The sequence below is a fragment of the Peromyscus maniculatus genome, chromosome 6 (genome assembly GCF_049852395.1).
Source record: "Peromyscus maniculatus bairdii isolate BWxNUB_F1_BW_parent chromosome 6, HU_Pman_BW_mat_3.1, whole genome shotgun sequence".
Classification (NCBI taxonomy): Eukaryota; Metazoa; Chordata; class Mammalia; order Rodentia; family Cricetidae; genus Peromyscus; species Peromyscus maniculatus.
The window spans coordinates 133,396,055-133,411,308 of NC_134857.1; the positions used below are offsets into that span (position 1 = coordinate 133,396,055).

The 15,254-nt window shown below is 43.2% G+C and overlaps 1 protein-coding gene across 5 annotated transcripts in view; it reads right to left on the reverse strand.

The window, feature by feature from the left end:
- St6galnac3 (ST6 N-acetylgalactosaminide alpha-2,6-sialyltransferase 3) overlaps window positions 1-15,254 on the reverse strand; it is a 537,327-nt gene that overhangs the window by 209,620 nt on the left and 312,453 nt on the right. For all 5 annotated transcript variants that reach the window (XM_076575265.1, XM_076575267.1, XM_016007874.3 and 2 more), the window contains one exon: window positions 11,900-12,309. In XM_076575265.1, coding sequence (XP_076431380.1) covers window positions 11,900-12,309 — 410 coding nt within the window. The remainder of the gene's footprint in view (window positions 1-11,899; window positions 12,310-15,254) is intronic.

Here is a 15,254-nt window from a genome sequence, read left to right on the forward strand (position 1 = left end):
ATGCGCGGTGTCCTGGGCTTGATCTTAGCACAACATGCACCAAGTGTAGTGGTGACACCTGGGATCTGTGCGCCAAGGACACAGAGACAGGAGGATCAAGAGTTCCAAAACATCTTAGCTACCTGGCAAGATCTACGCCTTCTTAGACTGGTCTCAAAAATAAACAAACAAAAAACTAAATTAAAACTAAAAAAGTAAAATGGGGTATGAAAATATGAACAAAATTTTAAAAATATGAAGGCTGAGAGCTATCAGAGGGTCTGACCAAAGAGGGGCATGTCTGGATTATATAAAAAATGTTTTCAATATTTCTCTTCAACCATGGAGCACAAACCCATCAAACATTTATGCAGAGGGCTGGAAGATACAGCTCCCATTTTTCTTTTCTTTAGGCTCATCAAGAAGTTATTTAAAATATTTCTACTATAATAATTTACAGTTTTTCTATCAAAGAAGAAAGTGTGTGTGTGTGTGTGTGTGTGTGTGTGTGTGTGTGTGTGTGTGTGTATCATTGGAAAATGAAAGCCAGACAGTTTTGCTAGAGGTTCTGGTCCTCTGCTTGGGTCTTTTGTTTCTGCTCTGGGGTGGAAGTCACATTTGCCACCTAAGGATCAAGGGTGTTGGTGGGTTCAGGTTCTCTGACTGGGTCTGTTCATGAAGCAACTGGCAGCTAAGAGAATTGTGAGTGAAATTCTGGAAGCCACATTACTACTGATGAGAAACTAAAATAGAAACCTGCCTTTGAAGAATGGATCTGTCAGTGACTTATTACAAACCCAGCACCCAGCCATGAAAACCCTGGAAAAGGTAACAGATTTGCCAACCTTTGGCTAAGACAGAGCACGGGTGGTCTCTCTGAATCGACCTGGGGAAACTTTTCTATCAGAATCGAGCCCTACAATTTATCCGTTCATCATTGCTGTGAGCCATCTATACAGCATAAAACTGCTTTGAAATTCACTAGTATTTCATAAACAACAAAGGGATTTTGAGGTTGTTTTCTTCAGTGATGGGCACTGAACCCAGCTCCTTGAACACACCAGGCAAGCTCTCTACCACTAAGCTATCTTTAGCCCACAAAAGGACTGGGTAGGATTTATATTCACTTACTTATTCATTCATCTGTTTAATATTTACTGGATGACTATCAGAACCAAGCAGTCTACCGTGGTGCTTGAGGACACAAACATATAGAGCTGGGGCCCTCCCCAGGTGTTTGGGGACCACCTGATGAGCTTAGACACAGCAACAATGGTGCATGATAGAAAGTGATGGTTTCTATACAAATACAAGCTGTAATGCTATGGGGTTTCAGAGGAAATATACGCTCTATGTGGGCATGTTGCAGAGGCTTCGTGAATGAGGCAGCACTTGACTTAGTAATGATGTATGGCCTGTCTCTGTGCATCATGATGTGGGAGGGGCCATCAGCAGAAGAGGCATCTCTGCAAGCACAGAGACAGGACAGGTGTGTGAGAGGCAGACAGTAGCACACTATAGCCCTGGCAGTGGAAACAATGGAGAAGGGGAAGTGAGCTGTCAATGAGGTGAACTCAAGAAGCCCTGACACACGAGAGAGAGAGAGACCTCGTGACTGGCTACAATAGGACAGGATCACAGAATTGGGATCTGACTACCAAGGTTATTTGGGAAATAGCTATTCTTTCTCTATGAATGAGATATTGCCTGTCCTTCCATCCAAAGCAATAAAAATATCACAATGTAAAGTGGCCTCCTCGGATGAGCAATATTGGGCTGGCCCAGGTTCTCACTGAAATGCAAACTCTACAGCCTGGCTCCAGATTGCCCATATCAACAGTCAACAGGATGTACACTCAAGTTGGTAAAGTGTTATGCTGATCTGGACAATCTACTCTTTATTCAGGAAAAAAAGCTGCACCAGGACATCTAATTCAAGGGACAGCATTTCTATAATTAGGAAGAAAGGCATTTCCAGAAGGAAGCATTTGACACAGAAATGACTGAGTGCTGGCATCCTGGCAGGTGGCAAGGTGTTCTGAAGCGTCTGTTCAAGCAGCTCAACTCGAGAAGCACAAATGAGCTTAACAAGATTAAGTGCAGAAAAATCAAATCAAAACAAAACAAACAAAAAACCTGACTGTATATGTTTTAAAGATTTATTTTACTTTAAAATATGTATACATATGTGTGTCTGTGTGGAGCTATATGCACGGAGTACTGGTGACCTTGGATGTCGGTTGAGAAGCATCTGATATGAGTGCTGGGAACTGAACTCAGGTTCTCTGTAGCAGCAGTACGTGATCTTAGCTACTGAGCCATCTCTTCAGTCCTCAGCTCTATTTTTAGAAGAATACAGAGGAGGGGTGTGCTTCCAGCTCACAAATCTTAATTTTCTTAATGGTGAACTAATGTTGATGAGAGAAAGACAGTCTAAGTAATTAAAGAAGCAAATAAATAAATACATGGCCGGGAAAACCCAAAATACAGAAGAAGGAGGTAACGAGAGACGAAGCTTATCACTAATCAACCTTGAAGGTCGGAATGGAACATTTGAGTCTAGACATGGCTTGCATGGCTTCTCACTGAAGGCATCTCGCCTTGTGATACACACCTGTGGTCAGCAGCCATTTCGCTGAAAGGATTGTTGAGGGCAACTGTCCCTAGGACTTTCCAGATAGTGTAATCTCTCCCATCAACACACTTGTGTCTCTCTTCATCCCCTCATGTAGTGTGTGTGTGTGTGTGTGTGTGTGTGTATGTCTATGTGTGTCTACATGCATGCATATGTGTATGTATGTATGCATGCATGTGTGTACGCTTGTGTGTGTGTACATGTGTGCTTGTGTGCACATGTGTATGTATGTGTGTTTGTGTTTGTGTGTGTGCACACATGTGCGATTTACACAGAAGTTGGTACTGTCATTTTGATGCATCATAAGCATCCTTCTTCATCTGCCGTTCTGAAGAGATGGCTTCTTTTTATGGGATTTTCCATTTCCAGCATTTGTACATTACAGAGGAGCCTAACACAGGCCACTTAATGGGAAAATGGAAGTTCTGTGTCTGGATGCTTGTTAGCATGAAGCCAGCGTCCTGGGAGCCTTATTCTACTTTTGTGACCCGGGAGTCCAAGGGGTCTGCCCACAACTGTGCTATGAATTCAGGATTCCTGCCAATAAGTCAGCTGGGGAAGGACCATTAATTCCACTTGCAGAGGGAAAAGTGCTGAGTGCATTTCCAATGACAGCCCTCAGAAGGACAAAAGAGGAAATAGCATTTCTGATTCTGTCTTGTTCACGCCAAGGCTTGCTCCACGCTGCCTGGTCTCCCTTAGTCCAGGTTTTCTGGGGTTAGGAGCTTTTCTGAGAGTTGGGAAGAGCCAGATATCTTTGCCTGTGGGGTTGGCACGCAAGGATAACCCACCTTTGGGTGAGTGTGGCACATTTCTTGGGCCGTCTGCGCTTTGTGTTTACTCTCCTCCCCGCCGCCCTGTGTTCTTTGAAGCTGTCTGCCTTGTGCAGCAGGGCCTCATGAAGACCCCAGATCCTCAGGAGACGTGAGACCCCTCTGCCTAGAACTGACTGAGTTTACAAACCCCAGGGATGTGAGCCAATTCGATCCTTACAGCAATGACAGAAGAATCTTTCAAATGATACAAGCTACAAGAAACTTCTAAAAATGACCCAGATAAAAGGGTGAAACCCAAGCTGCCCTTAAGACCCTGGCTAAATAAGGAAATACGACAACAGGGCTGACGTCCCTGGTCTCTCTCTCTCCTGGAGACTGAGTGCAAATGATGGCGCTCTCTGGCAGAAAGGAGTCAGGCAGGGAATTTGATTCGTACAGATCAACGTCCCATGTTCTCCTTACTTCCTGACAGTGTCTGTCATGGCTTCGTAAATGATCTTTACAAGTGACTCCCTCTTTTCTCACCCTCTTCACCTTAGGCAGGAGCATTCTGAAACACAGTTCCATTTGCTGCTAACTTTCATTAATTTCACCCATCCCTAAAGGCGGAGCCACACTGCTCCAGCTAATTACGAACTATTTAGGGCAGCTCAGAGTCCTTTATCAGCCTAGAATTAGCTTTGCTCTTTTAATAGTGACTATAGCTTTCTCAATTATTAGTTAATTAAATAATGTGCCTACATCTGCCAACACGTTTCTGAAGTAGGAAGCAATCTGCAATTGCCCACCTGCCAGAGGTTACAGCATAGCACTCACAGTCTGCCCGTGGCTTCCGGGAAGCTAATGCTCCCCATGCCTATGCATGCCAGGCACATACTCGCATCCTTCCAGGGGAGGGGGACCATGTGCTGCTGTCAGCCCCGGAGCACCTCCAGGGGGATTCTATCTTAAGATGTATTAGGGTAAACGTTGGCCGCTAGCATGATAAAGTTATTTATGCATACCAATCATTCAAAGGGGAAGCAAAAAGACATTTTGGTCAGAATGTTTTGAATATAAAAACCTTTCATTCCAAAGGTTTCTGGGAGGCAGGGACGATCTCAGAATTTATAATTCTTATTTATTAGGATCATATTTGATAAGCAAAGCCATGAGGGTGGCCACTGTCCAACAATCAGATAAAACTAGAGAATGGATGAATGTCCTCTGTGCAGGCTCCCAGGCTCCAAGGCTCCCCACAGGCCATACTGACTCCCAAGCCAGAGCTTTAGGCAGTAACTAATACAAGAACCAATTAATTCCCATTTGGTCTGAAAAGTATTCCAGCATATGTAAGGGGTAGTCTAGGATCGGTCCAAAAAATGTAAGGGTCTGACATTGTTGCCACCACTACACATTTTCTCAGCAAGGAGTCCCCTGGGGGGGGAGAAAGCTCTGGGAAAATGAAAATACCATGCCTAGCCAACATTTGCTTATCTGTGTGTTAGGGGTGCATGCTCAATGCATGCACCATAGAATATGTGTGGAGATCAGAGAACAATTTCTAAGAATCAGTTCTCTCCTTCCACAATTTGGATCCCAGAGATCACACTTGTGTCTTTGGTTTAGAGACAGGTACCTTTATCCACTGAGCCATGTCGTCAACCCAAGGCTGTGTTTTTCAAAAAGAACTTTGACGACTTAAAAAAAAAAAAAAGGAAGACGAAAAACAGGAAGGAAGGGAGGGAGGGAGGAAAGGAGGGAAGGAGGGAAGGAAGGGAGGAAGGGAGGAAGGGAGGAAGGGAGGAAGGGAGGAAGGGAGGAAGAGAGGAGGGAGGAAGGGAGGAAGGGAAGAAGGGAGGAAGGGAGGAAGGGTGGGAAGGAAGGAGGGAAGGAGGGAAGGAGGGGAGGAAGGAAGGAAGGGAGGAAGGGAGGAAGGAAGGAAGGTAAGTTACGAAGTATTTCCTTTTGAGGAACTAAACCTAATGTTTCTATCAAAAATTATTTTAAATATCAGTAACATCAGCATTGTAAGCCTGTAAATTGACAGTGATATGATCTCTCCATTAGAATCTGATGGTTGGGGATGTTATTTCAGCGGTACAGTATTTGCCTGGCAGGTCTAAGGCCATGAGTTTGAGCCCCACCAAATACACATAAAGACAAAAATGAGAACTTGCTGATGAATTTTGGAAGTCAAAAGGAATGAAACAGCTTTACAACAAAAGCAAACTGAAATGGAGACCCCTTGTTCCGTATTCCTTTTTGTCTGCAACTATGTGTGCACACCACAGTGTTCCCTCTCGTTACTTAGGAGGAAAACATCACAGCCTTTGGGGCGACACACCCAGCACGCGTCCTGTAAGTGCAGCCTTACACGTCTGGCACGAATGCCTCCCACTTAAACATCTTTGGTGCACAGTACTCCTAACAGGCCTGCAATGATTACATAGCTGATTTGCCATTATTCAAAGTTTACTATGTTTTGCAAGATAAAGGAAATGATTAATCTAAACACATGAACAATGCTGTTCCTGGGACCTTTGATTGGCAGCCTGCCAGAAAGAAGACACAGACATAAGACATGGCATGTTAAGGTAAAAGCCTGGTAGGCCTGAGTTAGAATGGAAAGACTCATAGTGATCTTATTGATAAACAATACACACAGCATATATTGTTTATAATCTATCTCTGCCCACTCTAAAGGCCAAGAAAAAAAATTCAACTTTGCAATAATGAATGCCACAGTGCCATGGTATATTTTCTTTTAACAACTAGAAGAACCAAGGCTCTTTGGAGAATGTCTGAACACAGGTCCACAGGAGGATATAGGTAAGTGCTGAAGTACCTACGCAAAGGATACGGTCAACAAGGCAAAGCGACTGCCTGCAGAATGGGAAAAGGTCTTCACTAACCCCACATCTGACAGAGGGCTGATGTCCAGAATATATAAAGAACTCAAGAAATTAGACATCAAATTACCCAACCGTCCAATTAAATGGGCTAAAGAACTAAACAGAGAATTCTCAACAGAGGAAGCTCAAATGGCTGAAAGACATTTAAGGAATTGCTCAACATCCTTAGTTATCAGAGAAATGCAAATCAAAATGACTCTGAGATACCACCTTACACCTGTCAGAATGGCTAAGATAAAAAACACTGAAGACACCTTATGGTGGAGAGGATATGGAGCTAGGGGAACTCTCCTCCACTGCTGGTGGGAATGCAAGCTTGTACAACCACTTTGGAAATCAATATGGTGCTATCTCAGAAAATTGGGAATCAATCTTCCCCAAGACCCAGCTATACCACTCTTGGGCATATACCCAAGGAATGCTCAATCATACCACAAGGGCACTTGCTCAGCTATGTTCATATCAGCATTGTTTGTAATAGCCAGAACCTGGAAACAACCTAGATGCCCTTCAACTGAAGAATGGAAAAATAAAATGTGGTACATATACACAATGGAATATTACTCAGCAGAGAAAAACAATGGCATCATGAGGTTTGCAGGCAAATGGATGGATCTAGAAAAAAGTCATCCTGAGTAAGGTAACCCAGATTCAGAAAGACAAACATGATATGTACTCACTCATAGGAGGATACTAGATGTGAAACAAAGATGACTAGACTGCTACTCACATCACCAGGGAGGCTACCTAGAAAACAGAACTTCAAGAAAGACACAGGGATCATCCAATGACAGAGAAATAGATAAGATCTACATGAACAACCTGGACGTGAGGGGGGTAATGAAGGGCGAGGGTCGAGGGAAAGAGAGCCTGTGAGAGTGGGAGATCCCAGCTGGATCAAGAACAGAGAGGGAGAACAAGAAATAAGAGAGCATGATAAATGAAGACCACATGAGAATAGGAAGAATCAAAGTGCTAGAGAGGTCCACAGAAATCCACAAAAATACCTCCACAATAGACTACTGGCAATGGGTAAGAGAAAGCCTGAACTGACCTACTCTGGTGATAGGATGGCGAAACACCTTAATTGTCATGCTAGAAATCTCGACAACAAAAATTCCAAACGAATGTAAACACATGAACTATGAACCAATAGCTGAGGAGCCCCCAACTGGATCAGGCCCTCTGGATAAGTGAGACAGTTGATTAGCTTGAACTGTTTGGGAGGCATCCAGGCAGTGGGACTGGGACCTGTCCTCAGTGCATGAGCTGGCTGTTTGGAACCTGGGGCTTATGTAGGGACACTTTGCTCAGCCTGGGAGGAGGGGACTGGACCTGCCTGCACTGACTCTAACCAGGTTGAACTTAATCCCCAAGGGAGTCTTTGCCCTGGAGGAGATGGGAATGGGGGGTGGACTTGGGGGAAGGCGGGGCTGGGGGCAGGAGGAGGACACAGGAATCTGTGGCTAATATGTAAAATTAAATTATAAAATAAAAAAATGAAAAATAAGTAAATAAATAAATAAAAGTACCTACAATACAAGGAAGGAGGGAAGCTATCCATGACCTCTTCTGAACATCAAACGCATGTAAAACCAATTTGAAGAGGTTCCCATGGGCTAAAAAACACATTCAGAGCATACATTGTGCTTTAAAATAAATTGAACTACAAAAATACAGATATACTTAACCGTTAGTCAGTATGTAAATATTAGAAGTTATGAACACGCAGGTCAGTCCAGAGGATGCCAAGAAACTAACACATCAGAACCAGTCAGTCTTCTTTCTCATGGTAACCAAAGCAGGGCAAGGCCCTCTCTACAGAGTAGACCAGCAGTCAAAAGATAAGATAAAACCCTACCTTTGAGCAACCCTAATAAATACTTGCCTCCAGACAGTTAACATTAGTGGTTTCTACCATAAAAAAAGAGACAATCACAGGATATTCTTCCTTTACAAGTATCACAGGATGCTCTTGGCAAAGAAATAAATACTAATTGGATCTGAATCCAGTCAATCTCAATACATAAAAACAAACGTAGAAGAAATAATATGAGAAGTTAATAAAACTAACTACATGCTAGAAAACCCAGTGGCTAGGTTTCTTTAGTCATAAGTGGTGTAGGCAAACAGCAATATGGGTAAGTACACACACAGGAAATACATCACTCAATTATAATGCATCGACCATATGTTAATCCTGATTCAAACTAATACTGAAAATATATGTACAAGACAACTGTTGACCATTGCAAGCCAGGGAAACATAAAATGGTATAAAGGAAGTGTTTGTATTTCCATGTAAGATGTAGAGCTTTTCTTTTGTCTTTTAAAATACACAGTAAACTATTTAAAGATGGACTACAATGATGTCTGTAGCTCAGCAATTCAAAATAATGTTTGGTGTAGCTAGAGGTTTCCTGCCTTGCCCACAGTCAGGGCAAATCTTTGTCACCCGCCAGTCCCACAGCTGCTCAGACCCAACCAAGTAAACACAGAGACTTATATTGCTTACAAACTGTATGGCCATGGCAGGCTTCTTGTTATCTGTTCTTATAGCTTAAATTAATCCATTTCCACAAATCTATACCCTGCCACATGGCTTGTGGCTTACCAGCATCTTTTCATGCTGCTTGTCAGGGTGGCGGCTGGCAGTGACTCCTTCTGCCTTCCTGTTCTTTCTTTTCTCCTCTCTGTTAGTCCCGCTTATATTTCCTGCCTAGCCACGGCCAATCAGGTTTTATTTATTGACCAATCAGAGCGAATTGACATACAGACCCTCCCCCAGCACAGCCAAGTGCAGACCATCTCAGACACCTGCACTCAGGCCCATGGTCCTAATCATCCTCTATGCGGACCTGCTGGGTAAAGCCATGAGGAACCCAAGAACAGGCTGCCACAGGACATACAGAACATCCCACAGCAGCTTGGGGAAGGAAAAAGTGTGTGGGATACCATTGAACTAAGACTGGTCACGAGTTAGTAAATCCTCAAGCTGAGGGCTGGCTTTACAGAGACAATGAGACTAGCAGGCTCTGCTGTGTGAGTTTGACATTTCCCTTATAACAAGTTTTTTGAAGATATTGTTGAGGCTGTGAATACAGCTCAATGTGTATGAACCTTTGATGCAAAACCAAACTCAGTTTAAATCTCCAAAACATGTGTGAAGCCTGTCAGAGCCCTGAGTGTCCATCCGTCCAGAACTGGCAGCTCACTGTCCAGTCAGCTTGGCTGCCATGGGAGGCTTCAGGCTCAATGAGAGATCCTGTCTCGAACAGTAAGGTGGAGAGTGACAGAGGAAAATGCCAGACCGCTGCTTCCAGTTTCCAGGTGTGTACACATGTGTATACAACAAACATCTACGTACTCAGAGACATTGTCTGAAGTTGGTCATCGTGTGCCAGAGAACCATGGAAAATCATTATATTCAGCACAAGCAGGGCTGGATTTAAATCATAATGGAGACGGAAGCCTTTGAGGTCATTTTTGTCAACAGCATGCTGACCAGCCAAATTCTACTTGTCATCCCTTCTACTGAGTTCTAAAGAACTTAGAGACTTTAATTCTCCAGTCTGCCACACAGTGAAATAACAGTGGGAAGGCGTAACCATGGAAAAAGAAAACAAAAGAAGCAAACGTGTACCACCAAATCTTTTGACCTCTGAAAGAACTTTAGCTTTGGTAACCCCATTGATAGATATCTGAAAACTAACTTTACCAAGACAGCAAAACCGACACACTATAAGCAGCTTTACTCATCACAGACACAAAAAACAACCTCCCAATGCTATTCTCTAATCATTCTACAGCCATGCTTATGTGACAGAGCTGTTTCAATGAAAGCTCACAGGAAAAAGCCAACGTGATTCAAGCACCAGGAACAAATACCACACTAAGCTCTTCTCTGATACCCCCAAATGATCCTCAGGCTTATCATTGTAACTGAGGGGTACCCTAAGGGATAGCTCTAATGAAAAACCAAATACATCGAATTAATTGCATTGCTCGGGGCTAGTAAGAGACCAGAGGTTTCTGAGCCCCAGGAGAATGGTCATATTCATACAGAACGGAGCTACAGGTGAGTGCAGTTCCTGCAAACACAAGATCTGCCTGTCTGCTTGGATGGCTTATGCTATACCGGTTTGGATCTAACCTTTGAGGTTCTTCCTGCATAAGAGGGACTCATGTTAAAGTGTTGTTCTGTCTTGCATTTCAGGTGAAACTGTTTTAGGGGCTCAGAAGTAGAAATGCTAAGTGAAAATCAGTTCACACTATCAATAGGTCCATTGGTCTACCTGAGTGTGTACGTGTGTGTGTGTGCGCGTGCATATGACTGTGTGTATGTATATGTGTCTGTGTGTGTGCATATGTATATGTGCATGTGTGTGTCCATGCATGTATGTGATAAAATACAATATATGTCGTTTATTAAGAACCTAAAAAAGGCATTCTTGGGGGTGCACGTAGGGGACAGTGAGCTGAAAAAACAGACCACAAAAAGTCCCCTGCCAAGATTGTCAATGTGTGATAAACATGGAAATTACACCTGGAAATAGCAAATCCCAACTCTCCACAACCAGTTGCCCAATAGTTACAACTTTCTATTCGATAATATTGAGCAGTAAAAGACGGCATGCATTTTAAGGAAATCGGAATGTTAGCACTGCAATTACAGTCAAAGCTCAATTTATTCATAGTATTGCACAAATAAGCAAAATTCACATATAATCTAAAACTTCAGGCACAGGTTTCTGAATCTTCTTCAGCAATTCTTTATTAGTGCTGAATATCAGCCAAGATTGATCGGTTTGTAATTTTGCTTCCCTCACTTTTCTGGTTCTTTCTGAAGAGGCAGGAAAACCAGCAGATGGTAGAGTTGCCTGAGAAGTGAGGGCCATGAGGGAGCCAGGAGAGGAAGCAGAAGATGAGGAAGAGGAGAAGGAGCCTGGAGCAGAGAAGGTGGGGACAGTGATTGATGGAATGGGGCAGAGAAGTGCATGCAACCAAAATGTAGGATGGTTTTGAATAATTGAGCAAAGGATATTTATACTTCATTTCTCTTTAAGAATCCAAGTGCTAATGATTTTAAGGAATACATAATGTCAATATGGTATTTTATTCAGTGTAGTGTTCAAGATCACAGGGCTATTACTATGCAGGAATCTGCACAGTCATATTAATGGATCAATAGTCTACTCTCTGTCTGGTTTCAAGGAGGTGGAAGGAGCCACAATTCCCAGTTAAGATGGATTAAAATCCTGAAATTCCTGAGTATTTGTGTTTTGAAACAGAATGTGAAGATGTCCTCTTTTAGCCAAAAATCCAATTTAATCAATAACAAATTGAGCTACATAGGAAGAGATCTAAAGACATTTTGGAGAACTATCCACCATTTTCAGAGCTTCAAACCTGTTAAAACGGAGTGAACAGAAGGCAGTGTGGGCGGAATTAATGGGACCTCATTGTCAGATCATGCAGTAATCATAATAATCAAAACCACGTAGCAATTGGTTTAAAAAATAACTCTGTTCATTTGATAGCTGGCAAAGGGACTCAGCAAAGAGTCACCGTACAAGACAAAAAAAGTCAACGAGGCTCTTTCAGAGAGGACTCACCTGTCTTTCCCAGTTTCCTCCTTAAAAACTCCATCGCAGTAACTCATCCGCTGCTCTGTGGTCACATAAATCTGTGCATTTGGATAGTTATCAACGGTCTTTTTTAACATGTTGTACACAATGCCATTTCCATCCTTCCTCATGTTTCGGAAAGGGCCCCAAATAACATAAATGGTAGCACTTGCCTCCTTGAAAAAATAGTCAGGGTTTTTTAGCAAAAGAGGAACACTGGTATGTGACACAACTCGAACCATCGTCACGTGGCCCACATCTTCCTCAAAACCCTTGGTGGGGGCGTTGTTCATTCTCCAAATGCAGGAGGACTGGTCTATCTCCTCTCCCGCCTTCTGTCCAACCATCTGACCCGAGTTTGACACAATGGCACAATGGCCACAGTCCAGCTGCAGAGGCTGCAAGAGAAGAGAGGGAAGACCGTGGTCAAAAGAGGTCTCAGCGACCAAAGTGCCGCTTACTGCATAATTACTGTGTACGGAATTATCTCTGAGACACATCTATCCTGCAGTCTCTGCTACAGGTTAGCAAGTTGCCAGTGGACTTTCATTAGAAAAATAAATATATACTGTTGAAAAATGATTACTTTCTGCATCCCCATGCTAGTTTAAATTATGTGGAAAAACAGTCATTCGTTTTCACTCTAAATGATGAGTTTTATAAGTATAGACCTGTAATTTCAAATGAAGTAAGAAAATATGAAACTATTTGATTTCTACAGTTAGGATGGTGGCTATGAAAGAAACTCAAGCGCCACATTTCCTGCATGTGTGTCATGCTCCAGTGGCATGTGTGCATGGGCAGGTGACATGTGTGCATGGGCAGGTGGCAGTGGATAAACGTGTGAAGAAGACAGAAGATGAGGCAGGCCTGAAGGAGACATACACAACCCAGACCCCCTTAAGACAGCAAAAATATTACAGAGATGTTTAAAGATCCTCAAATTGTTGTATTAATGGTCCTTTGAGCTTAAATTGGTTTTAGGTGGACAAGGAAGGGCCTTTCTTGAGAACATGGAGAGGAATGCACACGTCTTGAAAGCCTCAAAAGCTCCCCAGTGGAACTAACAAGACTCAGAAGCAAAACACTGATGTTCACGGCTTGTAGTTAATACAAATTCCAGTGAAGGAGCCAAGCCCACACCTTCTAAATCCAGACCCTCTAAATTAGAACTTCTAAGCCTGTATCTTCAAAGTCTGGATCTCCTTGACTTTACATTTATTTTATTATTTATGTGTGCATATTTGTGTGTCTCTCTCTGTGCGAGCATATTCACACAAACACCTATGGAGACCAAGAAAGGGAATCAGATCCTCTAAGATAGAACCACAGGCCACCGTGAACCACCTGACATGGATGCTGGGAATCAGACTAAGGTCTTCTGCAAGAGCAGTACATGTTCTTAACCTCTAAGCCATCTCTCAGGCCCACTAAGTCTGCATCTTCTAACTCACATGCAGGGCTCCCTGCTCTTTGCATTATTCTGTTTTCTAAATAATAAAATAACCATGGGGACGCATGCTTTTAATCTCAGCACTTGGGAGGCAGTTTGAAGCCAGCCTGGGCTATAGAGTGAGTTCCAGGACAGGCTCTGAAGCTACACAGAGAAACCCTGTCTCAAAAAACCATAAAATAAAATAATCACACACATTACTTTTGCCATTTCTTTCACTTTTCTGGTTTTTCAAGACAGGGTTTCTCTGTGTAGCTTTGGTGCCTGTCCTGGCACTCACTCTGTAGCCCAGGCTGGCCTCGAACTCACAGAGATCTGCCTGCCTCTGCTGGGATTAAAGGTTTGCACCACTATCGCCTGGTTGCTTTCTTTCTCACAGGAAGAAATTACTCGATCTGCAAAACAGCAAAAGAAAAACATTTTGGCAATGTGCACCTTTCTCATCCCCCTCTTATAAGGCTGCACCTTTTGATCCTGAATTTGAACCCAAATGTATTTTGTGCCTACTGAAGAATAGCTTCTCTCAAACAGGGTCCTGTCCTAACTTTCCTCCTGCCAAATCTGCCATCTAGACAGTGAAGTCTTGTAAGAATAATGCTTTTGCCTCTGACTTCAACAGAGGTCCCTGGGATAGATTGGTTGTTCAATTTGTTAAATTAGGAAATGAAAGAAATGGATTTAAAATAATCTATTAAGAGTCTGAACACTTTATGTCTTTTTATCTTTTTTTAATATTTCAAGACAAGTTTATGGGACCTAAATATTCTCAGATGTGTGGTCTTCCACTTGACTTACCAGTCTACATTCTTAGAGAAAATTGTCTTTCTCTCCCTAGCAACTAACAACTGTTGATAGCTCTGTTGCTAGGAGTGGGAAAGAAGAGGAGTGGACCTAGGAAGAATACAGTCAAAACAGGTATGACTCTCTCTAAGAACTAATTAAAAAATATCTGAACACTGAGCTAAATACTAGGGAAGAAATGGAGTTTCCCAATTAGTTTAGAACCATTTTAGAGGGAAAGAAAAAAGCAATCAAGAGAAAACACATCAGCTAATCAGCAGGCTCAGTCGAGCTGTGGCAATCTAGAAAAACGCTCGGTAACACAGCTCAGCAAACCACCTGGACACTGACCGCCCAGCTGCAGCTGGTCACCTTTGCTGTCGATGGTGCTCCCTGCAGCAGTTTCTGGGTGCCCCCCTACAGCAGAGACAGCTCCAAGAGGTACAACTGAGCCAAGAACTTACACACAAGAATTCCTGACGGCATGAAACTTACACTGAAGTTGTGCTTCTGTACACGAACACATCATGTATCAGCATCCTGTATAACACATTCAAAGGTGATCGGTTCATAACAGGGAAGTGTATACATTGTGGAGATTCATACATGTGGAGGTGTACCAGTGCATGTGTGTCTGTGTGGGCACAGCTGGGGGCAGTGGAGAGCCACCAGGAGGCACTGCGGGGAGAGGAGTGAGTGCAGTCAAGGGCTGGCCATGGGGTACCCAAGCGAAAGCCACTGCAACTAGTCTGAGGCAGAAGACGGTGAGGAAGAAGAATGTGCTCTAGAGAGCCATGCGCACAGTGGGTAGGTATTGGGTCAGAAAGGTGGCGGCCATGAATCATGGGTCCTATGACTTCCTGTGCAATGGAGAGCTTTGACAAGGGAGCACATGACCTGAGCTGTGTTTTAACAATGTTGGCTGCTACGTGGAAAGTGGGACCACAAGAAAAAAGGGTTGAAACAGGGAGAGCAAGCCACTGCTCCCACCCCAAAAGAGGAATTGATGGGAGGACACCCAGAGTGATGATGAGGGCGAGATGCTGACAACCTCTGGGTATATTCCGGATTGGTCCAGACATGGAACATGGGAAGGCAGACATGAAAGGG